Here is a 17,587-nt window from a genome sequence, read left to right as displayed (position 1 = left end):
ATACAAAATTGTGAAACAAAATGGCGATCTAGAATTAAAAAACAACTCCAACCCCTTAAAGGAAATCATTAGTATTAAGCACAACAAATATTACACTCTGTTGAAGTTTATCCAACCAGCCAATTGCAATTCCCACTGGAGATTGTAATTGTTCCTGATGTGCACAACATGGTCAGATGTGTTGGGCAGAAACTGTCCTTTGGCCTACCTTGTGGGTAGATTTCCATATGATGGTGGAAATGTGAAATACCAGCTTTTACCTGTGGTGTGTCCACACAGAGCATTCCAATACCTGACAGGTTGCCTATCTCACAACCCGTCAAAACAGCACCTAAGGAATCCAACAAAAAGTGTGCGTGTGATCATTATGTCATGGAAGGAAATAGGTAGCAAGTACAGGTATCCCCTAATGTCAAAGAATAAGTGCCTTCCATTAACCAACGAGTCCATGCACCAACCAGGCGTTGTATACAAACCCCTCCAACCTGATGTAACGCTTGCAATACCATGATGCTCAGCTAATAGAAAATTGAGAGAATCTGGACTAAGGAATGCAGTAGGATGGGCATGATCCCGCTCAAACGCTCACTTTATAACGGAGATAGGAAACACGCTATCGAGGAGTCGATCTCGCCTATCGTGGACCCGTGTGACCGAGCCACTTCTAATAAACAATTGCTCAATCAAACTTTTTAGTGCAATTGCAAGTCCCCACAACAAGCAGTTGAGGCACCCACCCTATGTAGACGCAGCCACCCGCAATACTAGCCACCAACCCTCTCCTGTTCCTAACAGTAGTTCCCCCCCTCAAGCGACCAGTGAGGCACCACTACAACAGTTGAGCAACCTTGGAGACGCAGCCCCCTCTCAATACTACCACAACCTGCTCCTGTTTCCTAAGGGTAGTCCAAACCCCTTCAAGCGACAGTGATTATGAATCTATAAGCTCATATAATTAGTAATGCAGGTCTAGTTCCACATCTACTCTTGCCAGCACCACTAGTAGCCACGGCATACCTCCACTATCTTTTCCACAACAAGGTAAAAACAGGTATTAGTACACCAGACCTTCCATCACCCACTGATAGTGCAATAAAGCTTTCAAATGAGTCGTATGGTGATGATGAAGAAGTACTACAGAGATTGAGGATAACGATGAGCCTGATGGAGGACAATAACTTAATATATAACAATACAACTACATATAATTGTAAATACAATATACAATTTATAATATTTGTTCTATACTACATGTATCCTGTGTAGTTTGTCTTATTGCGTTTTGGCTAAATAAATTATTATCTTTTGAAAAATTGTTGAATTAATATTTAATAGAAAGAAAATATACTAATATTAATGGACAGAAAGATTTAATTGGTTAATCAGTCTATCCATTTTTTGGGCTTCTTGTCAATAATTATGACTTGTCATTAACATTGAAATTTAAAACTTGGTAAACTATAAATGACAACATAATCTACAATATTAATATAATAATTTCATAAAATATTCCTGCAACTGTACTCATGTACTGACTGCATGTTCGTGCATGCAGTTATTACGCAATATATATCCACAAATGCAAAATAACATGTTTGTTAGGGTATTTCCCTGGTAATTCCCCACACGTGTTACCGCATGCAGTTTATCTATAAACTGTTATAAAAATAGTAAAAAATGATTTCAGTTGAAGAGACTTACAGACATGATGACTGGGCCTGTCTATTTCCTGCTGTTTTTTTTATTACTACTAGTGTTTCATCGACAATAGAAGACAGTCTTGTAAGCAGCCCAGTTATTGTGCTACTACTCTTTATGAGCTTGAGACGTCAGTCAAATCTAAGCAACTCAATATAGCCCAGTATGATGATGGATTCTTCCCTCCTAACAGCCGTCTATGACTATGGGTAACAATCAATATATACTATATTCAGAATGATGACGTCAATATATACAACGATCCCAAATACAATAGGTCCAAGCTCTTACCAGACTTTACTTTTCAATGGTTTGATATTGCATTGTTTCTGTATATTGACACTCGAGTCGTTCAGTTAAGAAATCAAGTTAGTTAACTCAAATTAATTCAATATACAAATACCATATTACCTGTATTATTGATGACCTTGTATTTATTGTTACATCATTGTCTTTCAGTGTATGATTTGGAGCCTCAAAACTTAGTGGAATTGTCAAGTTTGTTGGTAAAGTGGATAGTGAATATGTTGATAATAGAATCTATGTTGGAGTAAAACTGGATGAACCAGGTAACACAGTGTTTTTGTTTGTATTGTCTAGAGCTTATTAACTGTACATAATTATATCCTGTGATGAGATTCATAGTTTCACTAGTTACTAATGGTATCTATCCTAGGTTATTGTAGTAAGTACCAACGTTCAGTAGTCTAATGTTAGCTATCCTAGGTCACTATATCCATGCTCTGGAGTTTATTAAATATTATTCCTTTACAGTTGGAAATACTGATGGAGTCTTCCAAAGGAAAGAAGTATTTCTCTTGTCCACCTGGTCATGGCAAGATGGTACGCATCACCAATGTCATATCAGTCATGCCAAATAAGGTAATGTTAAATCAGTTATATTACAAAGCAACTGAACCTGATGTTAATACACCTTAAATCACAGTAGATATTTTAACAGTGTAATGATCCAAAAATTGTACAGAAGAGAGAGGCAAAGTAGAGCCTGGAAATATTGTATAAAAATCCTCAACTTGCGTTGTATACACAATGTTTTCCATGCCCTCCTGTTACCTCTCTCCTCTGTACAATTTCTGGATCAGAGTTTTGGCACATATTTTGAGAGAATACTATTTAAATAATGATTTTTGCGTGCTGCAATACTTTGACACCTTCCCACAAAAGAACTAACTGAATTGTGGCAATCTTAATGACTAAATTATAGTAGTATCTGTCTTTCTCTTAGAGTATTGTTTATAAACCATTACAAGTATCTGGTTCACAACATCAACCAAAGAAAACTTTCATCATCATTACAAGTACTGAAATAAGTTATATTAACATCATTACAAGTACTGTAATAAGTTATTATTAACACTGGTATGATAGATTTAACTTTTATAAACTAATTCAATTATTATTTTATATTATTGAATGATTTATAATTTTTTAATAAACCTAAAGTTTATAGCACAATGGAACATTGAAGGAATTATACACTATAATGATTTATATAGGCATAGGTGTAGGAACAATTTTGTCATTTGGAGGCACATATGTAACATTTTAACATTGTTTAGTTTAACAGTGAAGTATTTCAATAACAACCAAAATAAACCTTCTGTCGTTTACACTGACAAAAAATTCTTAAAATGTTTTACACATAAAATGTTTTATCTACAGCTGTAAATTGTATTATGAGGATAGGGATTGAAAAGTGGCTAATCTAAATCAGTTGATTGTGAAACCATCTCACAATATACCAAAAATATTGTGCTTAAAAGAGACTACATTCCAAGTAGTCTCTTTTAAGCACGTGGATCAATATGGTCTACTGAACATGTAAAGTCAATGATTTTATTGCTTCTAAATATCAGTCTTTCTTAACATGTTATAATATTTATATCATATTTGTTGCTATATTGGTATTGTTATTCATTATAATATTATTATCAGTGGGTTATTTATTTTCTCCTTATGGCCTCAGTTTCATAGGTGTACTTAAATTTAAAGTAATGGTCACTTCTTATCAATCATCATCACTCAGTGTCTCACTTGAAGTAGCATTTTGTGATGAGGGCTTTACAATAACGACATTACTATGACCTTTATTTAAGACATAGTTATATGGAATGTGTTCCTTGTTCATAAATATTTAATCCCTTGATAGCTATGAACATCAATTTGTTAGTAAACACGTACGTCATTACGTCATGTTACTATTTTTAGTAAAATTTGGCGTCCCCTCACGTTAATAGCTATAAAGAGAGGGGAATCACTATTATAGTGCTCGCTATTAGATATAATATCTATCAGCTCTTGTAATCTTTAAGCAAGAAAAACCCATTATGGATAGCAATGGCATTGTCTTTCAGTTTAAGTTTCCAACCGAAGGATTATCTTTACGCTCAGTGTCCATCGAAGATGTTCCAACACTTACTTTTGATGCAGCAAACCCGTCACATCTTCCTACGCTAACGAAGAAGACGTTGCTGTAGTTGCAAGATTGGTAACGGAAGGTAAACGACCAGAATTCTACTACAAAGTCATTCCACCAACGCATCCATTCTTGGTCGACAGTACAAGGAGTATCGTCCTCAATGGCTACGAGGTACATCAGTCGGCGATTTATTGTCTGATGTAGATTGGAGTATGAAATGCCTCTCTATTGGCGCTCGAAGTAATGAGGACAAAACAGAATTTTGGGGATGGGAGAAGACAAGCAAATTGGAAGGACTAGCAACGTCATTGATTTTTTTTAAAGACAAGCCAAGTGGCTCAATAATAATGTCATGTAAGTCAGTAGAAGTGGAGAAAACTGACAAGTCACTGACTTTTGTGGGTGAGCCAGCAATGACAATCAAGTCTGACGATAGCTCCAGTTACACGGACTACATCACCACACACTATGATAGCATAGCCTACTATGACGAGCCTTTGTTCTTGAAGATAAAGGAGTTGATAAAACTCATTCTTGCAATGGAATGGCTAAAGGAGCAAGGTGTCAAGTTCAATAAAAAATGGATGACAGAGCACACACAGCAACAGAATCCACGGTCTACTAAAGCAATTGAAATAGTCGATGTAAATATGACTAAAGATTTACTCAAGCAATACATCGAAAACCTTCCAAAACCACCAAATGAGACTCAAAAAATTATGTCAATATTTTGGATCAGTGCAGGTGTATGTGAATGGCAATATTTTGAAGACAGAAACTGGCTGTATCATAGAATTGACGCAATCTGTTTCCAGACCTCTCGATTGAGGAAACTGTTAGTATTAGAGCATCAACAAATGATTACAACATGCTGTATGAAAGATTTGATCTCAAACAGCCAATTGCAATCACCTCTGGAGAGTTAATTGTTCCTGATGTCACAACATGGTCAGAGTTGTTTGCAGAAACAGTGCCTTGGCCTACGTTGTGGATTTTTCCATATGATGGTGATGGAATACCAGCTTTTAGTGGTGGTGTATCAACACAGAGCATTCCAATACATGAAAGGGTGCCTATCTCCCAACCTGTCAAAACGCACCTAAGGAACCAACAAAGGTGCCGTGTAATCAATATGTCATGGGAGGAAATAGGGTACAAGTAAAGGGATCCTCTAAAGTCAAACAAGAAGTGCCTGCACTAACAGAGAGTCGTGTGCCAACCAGGAAGAGGTATGAAAAGCCTCCAACTGATGTACCTTTGTGATACCAGAGATGCTCAAGTGAATAGAAAATGCAAAGAGTCTGGAGAGAAGAATGCCATAGGATGGAGGATCAAACTCAAACGATTATTTATAGCCAAGATGGAACACAGATATCGAAACAAGTAGGTCTTCGCCGATCAGTTCAATGTGTGATTAAGTCCACTTCTGGAAAAATGATTGCTGAATCAAACTTTCCATTACTGCCACTAAAGCAGTTGAGCAACCAATGGATACATTTCCATCCTCAATACTACCACAACAACCTGCTGTTGTTCCTAAAGGTAATATAGTCCTGCCTCCTCAGTTAGTGGCTGGTCTAGCTCCCCACCTACTGTTATTGACAGCGGTCTTGCCAGCATTACTAGTAGCCAATTGCTTTCTCCACTATATATTCCACAACAAGGAGCAACAGGTATTAATACACCAGACCTTCTATCACTCACTGATAGTGCAATAAGCATTCAAATGACACACATGGTGATGATGAAGAAAGCGTAACAGAGATTGAGGACAATGATGAGCCTGATGGAGGACTAACTGAATAGATAACATGACATAATATACAATCATAAAATACATGTACATGCACATATTTGCTCTACCTGTGCTATACTATATTATAGTTTTGCATCATGTAATTGGTTTATTGCTCTTTTTTGACTGAAGAAAAATTTTAAAATAATTTTTTTTTAAATTTGCAGAATGGAAAATAAAAATGTTCTTATGGACTGAAGGTCTAAAATGCATGGCCAACCAGTCTATCCCTTGTTATGTTCTTGCATTATATATAGATCAAATCACAGCCATACAAAGTGCATGAGTGATCTAAGATCTAGCTTGATGATTATGACTTGTCATCATTGTTGAAGATTAAAACTTGCTAAACTATAAATTTCAGCATAACATATAATAATATATATAATATTTTTCAGCACAAAAACTTCACCAATATATAATTTATATTGCTGTGCATGGATTCCATAGTGACTGTATTTTATATTTATGGCTGCTCATGAATCCAGTTATTACGCAGTGTATGCCATTCATGCAAAATAGAGTGCAAAGCATGCAGTTAGGGTATTACCCTGGTAATTCCCCCCGCCCCCTCCCCCACCACGTATATACATGCAGTTTATCTATAAATAGCAACAACTCAAGAGACTTCCATTTCATGACATGATGTCTATTTCCTGTTGTTATTTATTACTACTAGTGTTTCATTGACAATAGAAGATAGTTCTGTAAGCAGCACCAGTTATAGTGCTACTACACTTTATGAACTTGAGACGTCAGTCAAATCTAATCCACTCAATATAGCCAGTATTGATGATGGATTCTTCCCTCCTAACAGCCGCCTATCACTATGGGTTACAATCAATATATATTATATATTATTATATATATAATAATATATATTATATATTATTATATATATATTATATATATTATATATTTGTATTTTGTTAACGTTATATATTGTGTCAGTTTTTACTTTGGCTTCATACAAGTTTGTAGAACAAGAAACAAGGGAAAAAACATTTTTTGATAGTATGAGCATAATAAATTCTTTTTCCTTGGTATAGCCTACTTTCTGGTGTCCTACTACATAACCATGGCTGGATATTCACATGAAGATGCAATTACTAAGTTAATACCATCTATTCTACCTTTAGTCTTCATTGGTTTCTGTACTTGGATGGTCAGAAATGTCTTCAGAAGCATTTGATCATGATAAGGAGAACCCAATAGACCACAATGATAACATAAATATGTATAAGTAGAGGGATCTACTAAAAGTCAAATGAGAAGTACTTGCACTTCCAAAAAGTTGTTTACCAACCAAGGAAGATATAAAAAGCCTCCAAAATTATGTACCTAGTGATACTAGAGAAGCTCAAATGAATAGAAAATGCAAAGCGTTTGGAATGAAGGATGCTATAGGATGGGAGGACCCAGCTCAAAAGCTCATTTGTGGCCGAGATGGAAAACAGTTATCAAAACAAGTAGGTCTTCGTGCATCAGTGCAACATGTGTACACTTTTGGAAGAACAATTCACAATAGTAGAATTGCAATACCACCACTAGGAGCAGTTGAGCAACCTATGGAGACACAGCCACCCTCAATACTACACAACTATCTCCTCCAATTCCTAAGGGTAGGTCCCACACCATCAATGCCTCAAGTGACAGTGATTATGACTCTATAAGGTCATGTAGTAGTAATGGCAGGTCTAGCTCCACATCTACTCTTGCCAGCATTACTAGTAGCCAACTGCATCCTCCGCTATATTTTCCACAACAAGGAACAACAGGTATTGGTACCCCCGGACCTTCTATCACCCACTGACAGTGCAATAAGCATTTCAAATGAGTCATATGGTGATGATGAAGAAAGTACGACAGAGATTGAGGATAATGACGAGCTTGATGGAGGACAATAACTGAAAATACCAATATAACTATATATAATATATATAATTATAAAATACAATATACATATATATACTATATATATATATATATATATATATATATATATATATATATATATATATATATATATAATATATATATATATTTGTCCTATACTTGCTTGTGCCATATATATGTAATATATATATATATATGTAATCTATGGTGAATATTAATAGAAAAAATAATATACTTAAGGTGCAATTGGCTAATTAGTCTGTCCATTGTTAGCTTCCTGAATCATACTGATCAGATCAAAGCTACATATACTGAGAGGACAAGCAAAGATCTCCCTTGATTATGACTCGTCATTAATATTGAAGTTTAAAACTTAGTAAACTATAAATGACAATATAATGTACAATAATGTATATAATATTTTGAGTAAAAATATTCATACAACTGTCATGAATTCCTGTATTTTATGCACGCTCATGCATGCAGTTTTTACGCAATATAATTTATTCATAACTGGGTAGCACGCAAGTTAGGGTATTACCCTAGTAATTCCCCACCAGACATATGCATGCAGTTTATCTATAACTGTAGTCAGTTGAAGGGACTTCCAGACATGATGATGTGCGTTGTCTATTTCCTGCTGTTTTTTATTACTAGTAGTGTTTCATCGACTATAGAAGATAGTTCTGTAGCAGCACCAGTTATTGTGCTACTACTCTTTATGAGCTTGAGGCATCAGTCAAATCTAATCCACTCAATATAGCCAGTATTGATGATGGATTCTTCCCTCCTAACAGCCGCCTATCACTATGGGTAAACAATCAATATATATTATATTCAGAATGATGATGTCAATACAACAGATCCAAATACAATTACCTCTTTGCCGGACTTTACTTTTCAATGGTTTGATATTGCATTGTTTCTGTACATTGACCCTCGAGTCATTCAGTTGCTGAGTGGAGTATTGTTTAGTGGAACTTCAGAAACAATTAATATAGTCATTGACCCACTCTGTCACCAAGATTTAAAGTTACTGAATAAGTTAGTTTTAAAGGTATGTTACTTTATATTTATAATTGTTATAATTATCTGTTAATAGCTTCCACAGTTTTCGTCAATACAAGCAGAGCTACCTCGAGGATATTTCAGCTTTCATAATGATGGTTCTAGAATAGTTCTTCAAAACAGCTTTCAATCTTTAAACTCTGCACAAAGCTATATACAGCAATTTTTGAGTATATCTGTGTACTACACTACTGCATGGCAGCTATATTAGCCTTTTTATTCCACAATTATTTTATAAGTTTCAACTTCTCTCTTATCAAAGAGCTCTTTCTGAAGACTCTAGAGTTATGTGTAATTCTATGTTTTTGGGATTCACCATTGCCAGTGTCATTAGTTTACTTTCTATATGTAAACGAAGTGTTTATATAAGAGCTGATTTGACAAAAGTTTCATTATCAGTCAATTGGTGGTTCATTTTGCCTGTCCCAGTACCTCTTGCAATATTTTGTTTTTTTGATATTTTGCTGACATTCAAGAAGTTTTTTCCTAGGCTTAGGCAATTAAAATCAAAATCATGTTGTCAAAGATATTCTGCTGTTTGCCTTTTTTTTTTTTTTGTCATGGTAACTTTATTTCTTCAAATGGTTTCATTTCACAGTGGATGGTTTATATTGCTCTTAATTGCATTTCCTTACAAGTGGGAACATTGTTTTGTATTTTGTTAACATTATATATTGGGTCAGTTTTTAATTTTGGCATCTTAATACAATTTTGTAGAACAAGAAACAAGGGAAAAGCCTTTTTATGGTATGAGCATAATAAATTTCTTTTTCTTGGTATAGCCTACTTTCTGGTGTCCTACTACATAACCATGGCTGGATATCCACATGAAGATGCAATTACTAAGTTAATACCATCTATTCTACCTTTAGTCTTCATTGTTTCTGTACTTGGATGGTCAAGAAAATGTCTTCAGAAGCATTTAATCATGATGAGGAGAACCCGCTAGACCACAACGATGACATCAAACACAAAGAAGTCCCTAATACAATAATTGTTCCAACACTATGACACCTACTTAACTACTTCAAAAGACATTAAAGATTGTCAAGTTTGATAACCTTGAATATAATATATTTTAAATGTATTTTGTTTTTGCCGTACTTTTGTGCCTGCATCTTGTTACCTTTTACATGAGGACTACACCAAAGTGTGTTTACACCCTAACAAGACACGTATGAAATAATTGTATTTTTTTAAATGAAATAAGACCAATATTATAGTATCCCCACATTTACTTCATTTTTAGAGAAATGTTTTTATTTACTTGTACTTATATTATTGATATGATTATATTTTTATATTATTAATGAAAGTCCTCTTGGTACATTATAATCTAATACATTGAAAGAAATCATGCATGATAATTCTACTGACCGAAATACAATACAAAAAATGGAAACAAGGTAGTAGACACAGCACTTACATCATCGCTACATTATAGCACATGCAGGTACAGAATTAACTATCAAGTGATCCAGCAACCATCATAACAATTGTTACTTGCATTATTGTATCTACCCAGAAGGTATACAAACATATAGAAATCTGCAGCTATGTGTACGAGATGAAAGAGTACATGCAATATTTTTCTACTTTCTCAGTTTTTCACTCTCCAACTTACAATTTCTGGAGAGATTGGAGACAAAATTATCATTGCATGTAATTTTTAGTAAGATGCTCATTGTTTCTTCTATTAGTAAGGCGTGGTCATGCTGTCAGGGTAGTAGGAAAGGAGGTGGAGTCTTGTAGGGCTGATGTATATATTGGAAAAACATCATACAATATGACACATGTGTATAAGTACATGCACTATTTTCTATTTTTTTTTTCCTTTTTTCACTCTCCTAAGTTATAATTTCACTAGTATAACTTGGTATTGTCTTCATTTTTTGGATGTTATGTCAACTCTTATGAGTCTTCAGATTAGCTTCAAGACTAAAGCTAAACTCACACTCTACAAGGCAGTGGTATGGTTTATCATGACTATGGCAGGAACATATATATGTGGTAGGCCATGGCATCAGAGTCATAACAGGTCACATGACAGTCAGGGAAATTACAGTAAAGTACATCTTGTACTATGGTACAGTGAGTGTTGAGGAGGTGATCAGTTTGGTTAGTAAACATCTCATTACAACCACTAGTTACAACACAGCAAGACATTGTTCACAAACCTACGCAATACTTTTGTTTTGTTAACGCTTTCCATAAGGAAATGTTTGTGTTAATTAATTTTAATATTACAATCTTAATCTTATTTTTTTTGCTATAGTCAAATTAGGAAATGTTATGGTAGGTTCATGAAGTTGATGAATACTTTCAGCATATGTTTTCTTCAAGAGTAACGCATGGTCCTGTGCAGTCGAAGAAGTAGGTAGGGAAAGGAGGCGGAGTCTTATGAGGTCGACGTATTGCATCTGTAATTCTGACGTAAGTATTTGTGTGTCCTGGTACACATCCTTGACATAAATAACATTAAAACGATGATTTATACGGTAAACCTTGAGAATAAAATATGGTCCCAATTATTATTTTATGAATAAATTATAACTACCATTAGGTTCTTCATTGTGACTCTTTTACCACCCATTCTACCAGGCATCCTTTTACCAGGCCAAATACGACCAGGATCCTAAAAAGCAATAATTAAAAATTATATTGACCTGTTTTGTCCTCTCTCCTCTACCCCCTCCTCCTCCAGTAGCTCCCATTTTACGATGAGTTTTAGTAACTCCATGAGAAGCAGGTTGTCCTTTCATACCATGTCGTTTCATGACGCCTTGAAATCCTTTACCAATCCTAGAACAATCCATGTACGAAACATAGCTCTCATGTACAGATAAAATAATTAGAGGTAGATGTAAACTAATTAACTAATTAATTACTAACTCATTAATTAATTAACGTAACTATTGTCATGGTTCACTATAACATGTGTTCTGAATTAGTGACTTCGGTATATTATATATGAGTGTACTATTTCAGGAGAGTGGAATATGAGGCTAATATTGACTCATGATATCTATGTCACAATATAGTAGAAAACAGCATGTGATATATAACTATATTGTGACACCTATCATTACAGCTCTTATGACATCCTATATCACAGCTGGCTTATTGCAACACCTACCATCACAGCTCTTGTGACATCCTATATAGAAAGTGTCACAACTATATAGAAAACTATGTAACTACATGTAATGATAAGTATTATGGTTCACCTCTCTTATGATACCTATTATCATATGACTGTCATAATATAGAATCTATATAACTACATGTAATTTATAACATCTAATAATATGATTATCACAATATATTATATTGTCAGATATTACATATATGTACATATAACATAATACATGTACATATTACAAAGTACATGTATTAATAGACTATCAGTAGTTGCCACAGAGTCAGAAAGACTAATTAGTTTTAATTCATTATCAGTACTACATGCACATTTACATATCATGTAGGGCTCACTTACGTTTTGGAGCAGACATCGACATATTGTCCTACTAAGAAATGAGATGCAACCAGTGGTGTTCCAACAGGTAATAGAGCATCTTTGGTTACTCTAAATTCTTGGAGAGTACGTTTTGGAGTCACTTCTGCTTTTGTGTATTGACCTAATACTGGTTTAATAATCTATAACAACATGTAAAGAAATAGTTCAAATGAGCTACTCAATGAGCTCTTAGTTATATATATTGTCCTATGTTGTATTGTATATTGTCTGTACTATACATTGTATATATATATTGTACATTGTCTGTATTGTACATTGTTTGTTATTAATATTGTCTGTATTGTACATTGTTTGTTATTTATATTGTCTGTATTGTACATTGTTATTTATATTGTCTGTATTGTACATTGTTTGTTTATTTATATTGTCTGTATTGTACATTGTTATTTATATTGTCTGTATTGTACATTCTTTGTTATTTATATTTATCTGTATTGTACATTGTTTTGTTATTTATATCATTTGTAGTGTACATTGTTTGTTATTTATCTAGACAGGAAGACTCTTTCATGTTGTTTTATCATTTGTGATTTAATTTGGTCCCATTCTCAGGGCTACCTACTACTATTATGTACATAAATATGTATGAAAGTTTATAACTGCTCTAGTCTTAGTGCCAAAATACACTTGTTACTACAACAAGATTGTTAAACTGAATATGCGACAAGCAAGATGAACATGAGCAATCATGTAAATGATATATCAATAAACAGCTCCACTATGGAATATTCAGTCAATAATATTAATCTGACAAGCTACAGGTGTACCTCACATTCAATGGAGCAATGTATGGGACTGGTTATTTGGTATGAAAAAACTATTGATTGAGTATTATGAGGAACTATGACTGACAAAATCACTTACTAAAGCACAATGGCTTTAACTAGTAATCTGATTTATTATGTGAGATCATATAAATTTCATCTCGTGCAGACAGAGCAAGAACACCAAGTTTTCCTTATGTAAGCTCTAGTGAAGACATTACTTTTCATGATATGAACACAAGTCTTTCTCTATAATCTGGTTACAAGTTCATTCAACATCATCCATTGCAACTACATACTTAATATAAACTTGTGAATTTACTTCAAGATTGAAAATAGTGCTGTTCTACTTTGATACGAAGTCAATAATGACTCTTGTATTGAATCAAAGTAGAATTGGATTAGACTTATACTATGCATTTAAAGGTACTCCTTGCAGTATGTAGATTACATATTAATTGTACATTAGCTTACATTTTGATTTTAGGAGGGTTCACAGCTCCTATTTGTAAAGCATTATATACCTCCTTCTCTTCAGTTCTCACCATGACAACCTGGTTGTCAACTACCTACATGTAAATTGAAAAACATATATAGGATAAGTTAAAAGCGATCCTTACTTTTGGGAATAACTCTGACATTAATACTAACCGACTCTATCTGCAAATTGTTGTACTTTATGGGAAACCTAACCTGATCTCAGAAAAGAGAAAGCATGATGCGTGTGGTTGTACAAAAAATTGAAACGCTCATTACCCAAGTTCCAAGTTTATACACACACACACATATGTAACTAGTACATAAATTTTAACAGAAGGATACTAAAATTGTTAGAATTAGTACATGTAGTTAATATAGGCTTGAATTTATGTTCCAAAAACTATGATTAATTAACTAATACGCGTTATACATTCTCAATTGCTTCTCACTGTGAAGGTGATGTAAATTATGTCAGTCCCACCCATTTACCTGTAGTAAAGTTACAGGAATACGACGACCAAGTGTATCCCATATCTGTGACATACCCAACTTGATAGCAATGACACCAGTTTCGTCGTGACTTAGGTGTCCATTCTCCATCTTTTATTGATGCAGCTGTAACACGGAAAACAACAAATATATTATATATATATATATATTACTTATTTTCATTAGTATGTGTATTACTTAAGTCAGAATGTAATTTAGCTAAAATAGCAAAGTGGTGTCTTCTTGATTTAGACACAGCATTTAACAGGACAATCATAGCAAGCACGTGGTCGATAAACGTGGCTTGCGTATTGGGGCGGAGCAAAGGGCGGTGACTTATCTCTCAAGCCAGGCCATAGATAGTATATAGACTACGTAACCGGGATTGGAATGGATCACGTGATCAATAGACCATTCGAAAACGCACTCCGTGTCCAATTAATTTTTATTACCTGACATTGTAAACTGGACACACTCTTACCTTTATTGTATTACCTATAAAGACATTAATGTCTTTTTTTATTTATCATCACATTGACTATATATTTTCTTTATATTCTATTATTAAAAATAGTCAATAATACGATATTTCACTTTTAAATTAGTTGCTTTTTCGATGAAAATTTCATAGCCATTGTTTAAGTTATTTGGACATAAATTATAGCTTGTCATCTAAAGATGAAAAGATTTCTGTGTTTGGTTTAGCTTGTTATTATTTGCTTTGGCAAACTCCTGTCATAGTTATGTAATACAAAATACGCGTAGATATTTCAGTACTAAATAATTATTAATAGTACTTTCCTTCAGATGGGTAGAGACTGTACTATTTGAAAGCACAGATCAATTCCCAGTCTTTAATTGTATCTCTTCCAATGCAAAGGTATTTATTATATTCATGCCCTTTTCATTTCTTGTCTGCACTAAGAGAGAGATCCATTCCTTGGGATTTTGCCTAAATATTCAATGACAGTCATTTACTAGATTGGTTGCAAAAGTTATACAATCTCCCTGGTTCAGGCCTAGAGCACCATTTAAACAGGAGGTCTGCACTATCTAACACTTGTGTAGCAAACTGATGTTGTACCAATTTTAAAACCTACATCTGAAAGAGCTCCTTGTAGTATATGTGTATATTATACTACAAAAAGACTTCTGTGACTGTGACCTAACATTATCAGTAAAATTAATTGTCAAGATAATAATTACTTCAAATAAGTATTTATTATAGTGTAACACTTAATTAAAGTAAAAATCCAAAATACTACATGCTTTGTAACTAAAACAGGAGCAATAGTTGTATATGTGTCTGGACAAGGAGTGTACCGGAAGTGCGTGGGAGTTTCCAATCCAGTCTATACTATCTATGCCAGACCCACCCCAAAGAGAAGGATAGTCCTCGTCCCCACACCCTGAGGACGAACTACGGAACTAGGCGTTATAATTAGTTTTTATTATTTATCATGTGACAATTGATTAATTCAGTGATTCTACTTCCTGGAGGCTACCTCTTGCTAGGATTGAGACACATGTCACTACTACGTCGTAAGCCTGTAGTAATATTTCTAACCTGCCTGGGTTGTTTTGTTCACTCTTATATTTATTTTAAAATCTACTCACTCGGGATTGTCACTCACGAATACTATGTAACTGCAAGTAATTTATCATCGCCAGTCTATTCAAGTTTAGGTCATGGTAAAGTATTTTAAACTTGGACAAAGTGGTTCAAAAACCATGGACTTCTATACTGAAAGTGTAGGAGCTATAGAGTGTGGGTCCACACAGATACAATTGCTTCATTACTGACGACAGAACATCTATTTCTAAACAGCAGTGCTGTATTTTCCATGAACCAGCCCGACAATTCTTCTATGACTTACACATAGCCCGTTCTATGAAGCGACCACCTGGTCAGTATTGGATTTTCTATAAGAGAGGCACCTGACAACATATCAACGAGAGAGTTTAATTAAAAGGCAATGCAACTCTTTTATTTAATTGGACTATGACATATAAACTTAGTTCAATATCAGATTTGGATATGCTGAAGTTGTGCCCGGAATATTTCAAAGTGGTTATGATCCAAACAAGAATTAATCTCAAAGGTAGAACTAAATGGCAATTGCTCTTATCATAGCTGTGTAAGTCCCCGTCTAAGATTTATAGACCAGTTAAAAAAGTATATTGACGTTGATGTGTATGGCTACTTGTTGAAAATCATGTGAGCCAAACTGCTTCTCTTTGATACCAAATTACAATTTTTACTTGTCTTTTGAGAATTCTTTTTGTAAAGACTACATTACAGAGAAAACGTTTGTGAATGCTTTTCACTAATGAAATAGTTCCTGTAATCATATCTGGTGCAAACTTATCAAATCCTACTGTTATCCCTCCCAATTTTCTTTTATCAACGCACTCAAGTTTAGGAGAGCAATAGATCTAGCTGATTATTTGTTACTCGTAGGAAGTGATCCAGAGAGATATAATAAATTTTTCAAATGGCGTGATAATTGGTCTGTAACTGAGATTAAATTTTTTGACATGCCATGCTATGTATGTAAAAACTATATATGACCAAATCTTACTTTTAAGGTATACACTGACATTGCAAGTTGGTATAAGTGTTAATGAAAATTGTAAGCCTTATCCAACTTTACGTTAAATTCTTTTTGCTCATTCATTTGCAAGAATCTTTTTAATTCAAATTATTTCAGATTGAACAGGAACATCTTATAAGGACTAACAGAGGAATTAAATATATCTGTGGATTGATCCAGTGATATACATTACAATACGTACAAATGGTCTAATATGTGATTCCATGTGACGTACATGCATGTTAGTGTTGTTTGTGTTATGAAATTTATTTTTAATTATAGTTTATAGTTAGTTTTTTATTCTCTGTAAAATATTTTAGTTAGTTATAGTTAGTTTTTTTATTGCTCATCTAGTTTTATTTTAGTTATAGTTATTTAACTATAAATCTATAGGTAATTTAGTTAGTTATAAGTTTATTGGCTTATAGTTTTTAGTTTTTATTAAGTTTTTCTATTCCAGTTAAGTAATAATAATTGTACAGTTCAGAATGTATTATTAGGACATATTGTTTATTTGTTTTAAGAAAACTTCATTTCCAAAACTTGATCCACTACGTCAATTTCTTCTATTTTTGAACACAATATCCTGCCTTTGAAATACAATGTTCAACAGGCATAGAAGACACCAGGATTACAAATGGTGCTATAAAATAACTTAGGAAAAAGTTGTAATGCTTTAAGCATGTTACTTCCATTATCAGTCCAAACTTTGCCAATGACTTTTTTGGAATACCCCATTCTCTTATTATGTTCACTCAAAATAATTATGATAACTTTTTTGCTATGGTGAAATCAAAATATGTCTTACAGCTAAGGTAGTTAGTT

The 17,587-nt window shown here is 33.8% G+C and overlaps 1 protein-coding gene across 1 annotated transcript; it reads right to left on the bottom strand.

The window, feature by feature from the left end:
* Nucleotides 1-11,219: 11,219 nt before the first annotated feature.
* On the bottom strand, nucleotides 11,220-14,279 carry LOC121392035 (50S ribosomal protein L3-like). The gene is given in 7 exon segments (XM_041523439.1): nucleotides 11,220-11,356; nucleotides 11,359-11,401; nucleotides 11,455-11,532; nucleotides 11,564-11,699; nucleotides 12,394-12,554; nucleotides 13,724-13,768; nucleotides 14,169-14,279. Coding segments are annotated over 7 exon segments (711 nt in total).
* Between the last annotated feature and the right edge of the window lie 3,308 nt (nucleotides 14,280-17,587).

This window comes from Gigantopelta aegis, unplaced genomic scaffold (assembly GCF_016097555.1).
Source record: "Gigantopelta aegis isolate Gae_Host unplaced genomic scaffold, Gae_host_genome ctg3298_pilon_pilon:::debris, whole genome shotgun sequence".
Lineage (NCBI taxonomy): Eukaryota > Metazoa > Mollusca > Gastropoda > Neomphalida > Peltospiridae > Gigantopelta > Gigantopelta aegis.
This window is presented reverse-complemented; position numbering and strand designations above follow the sequence as displayed.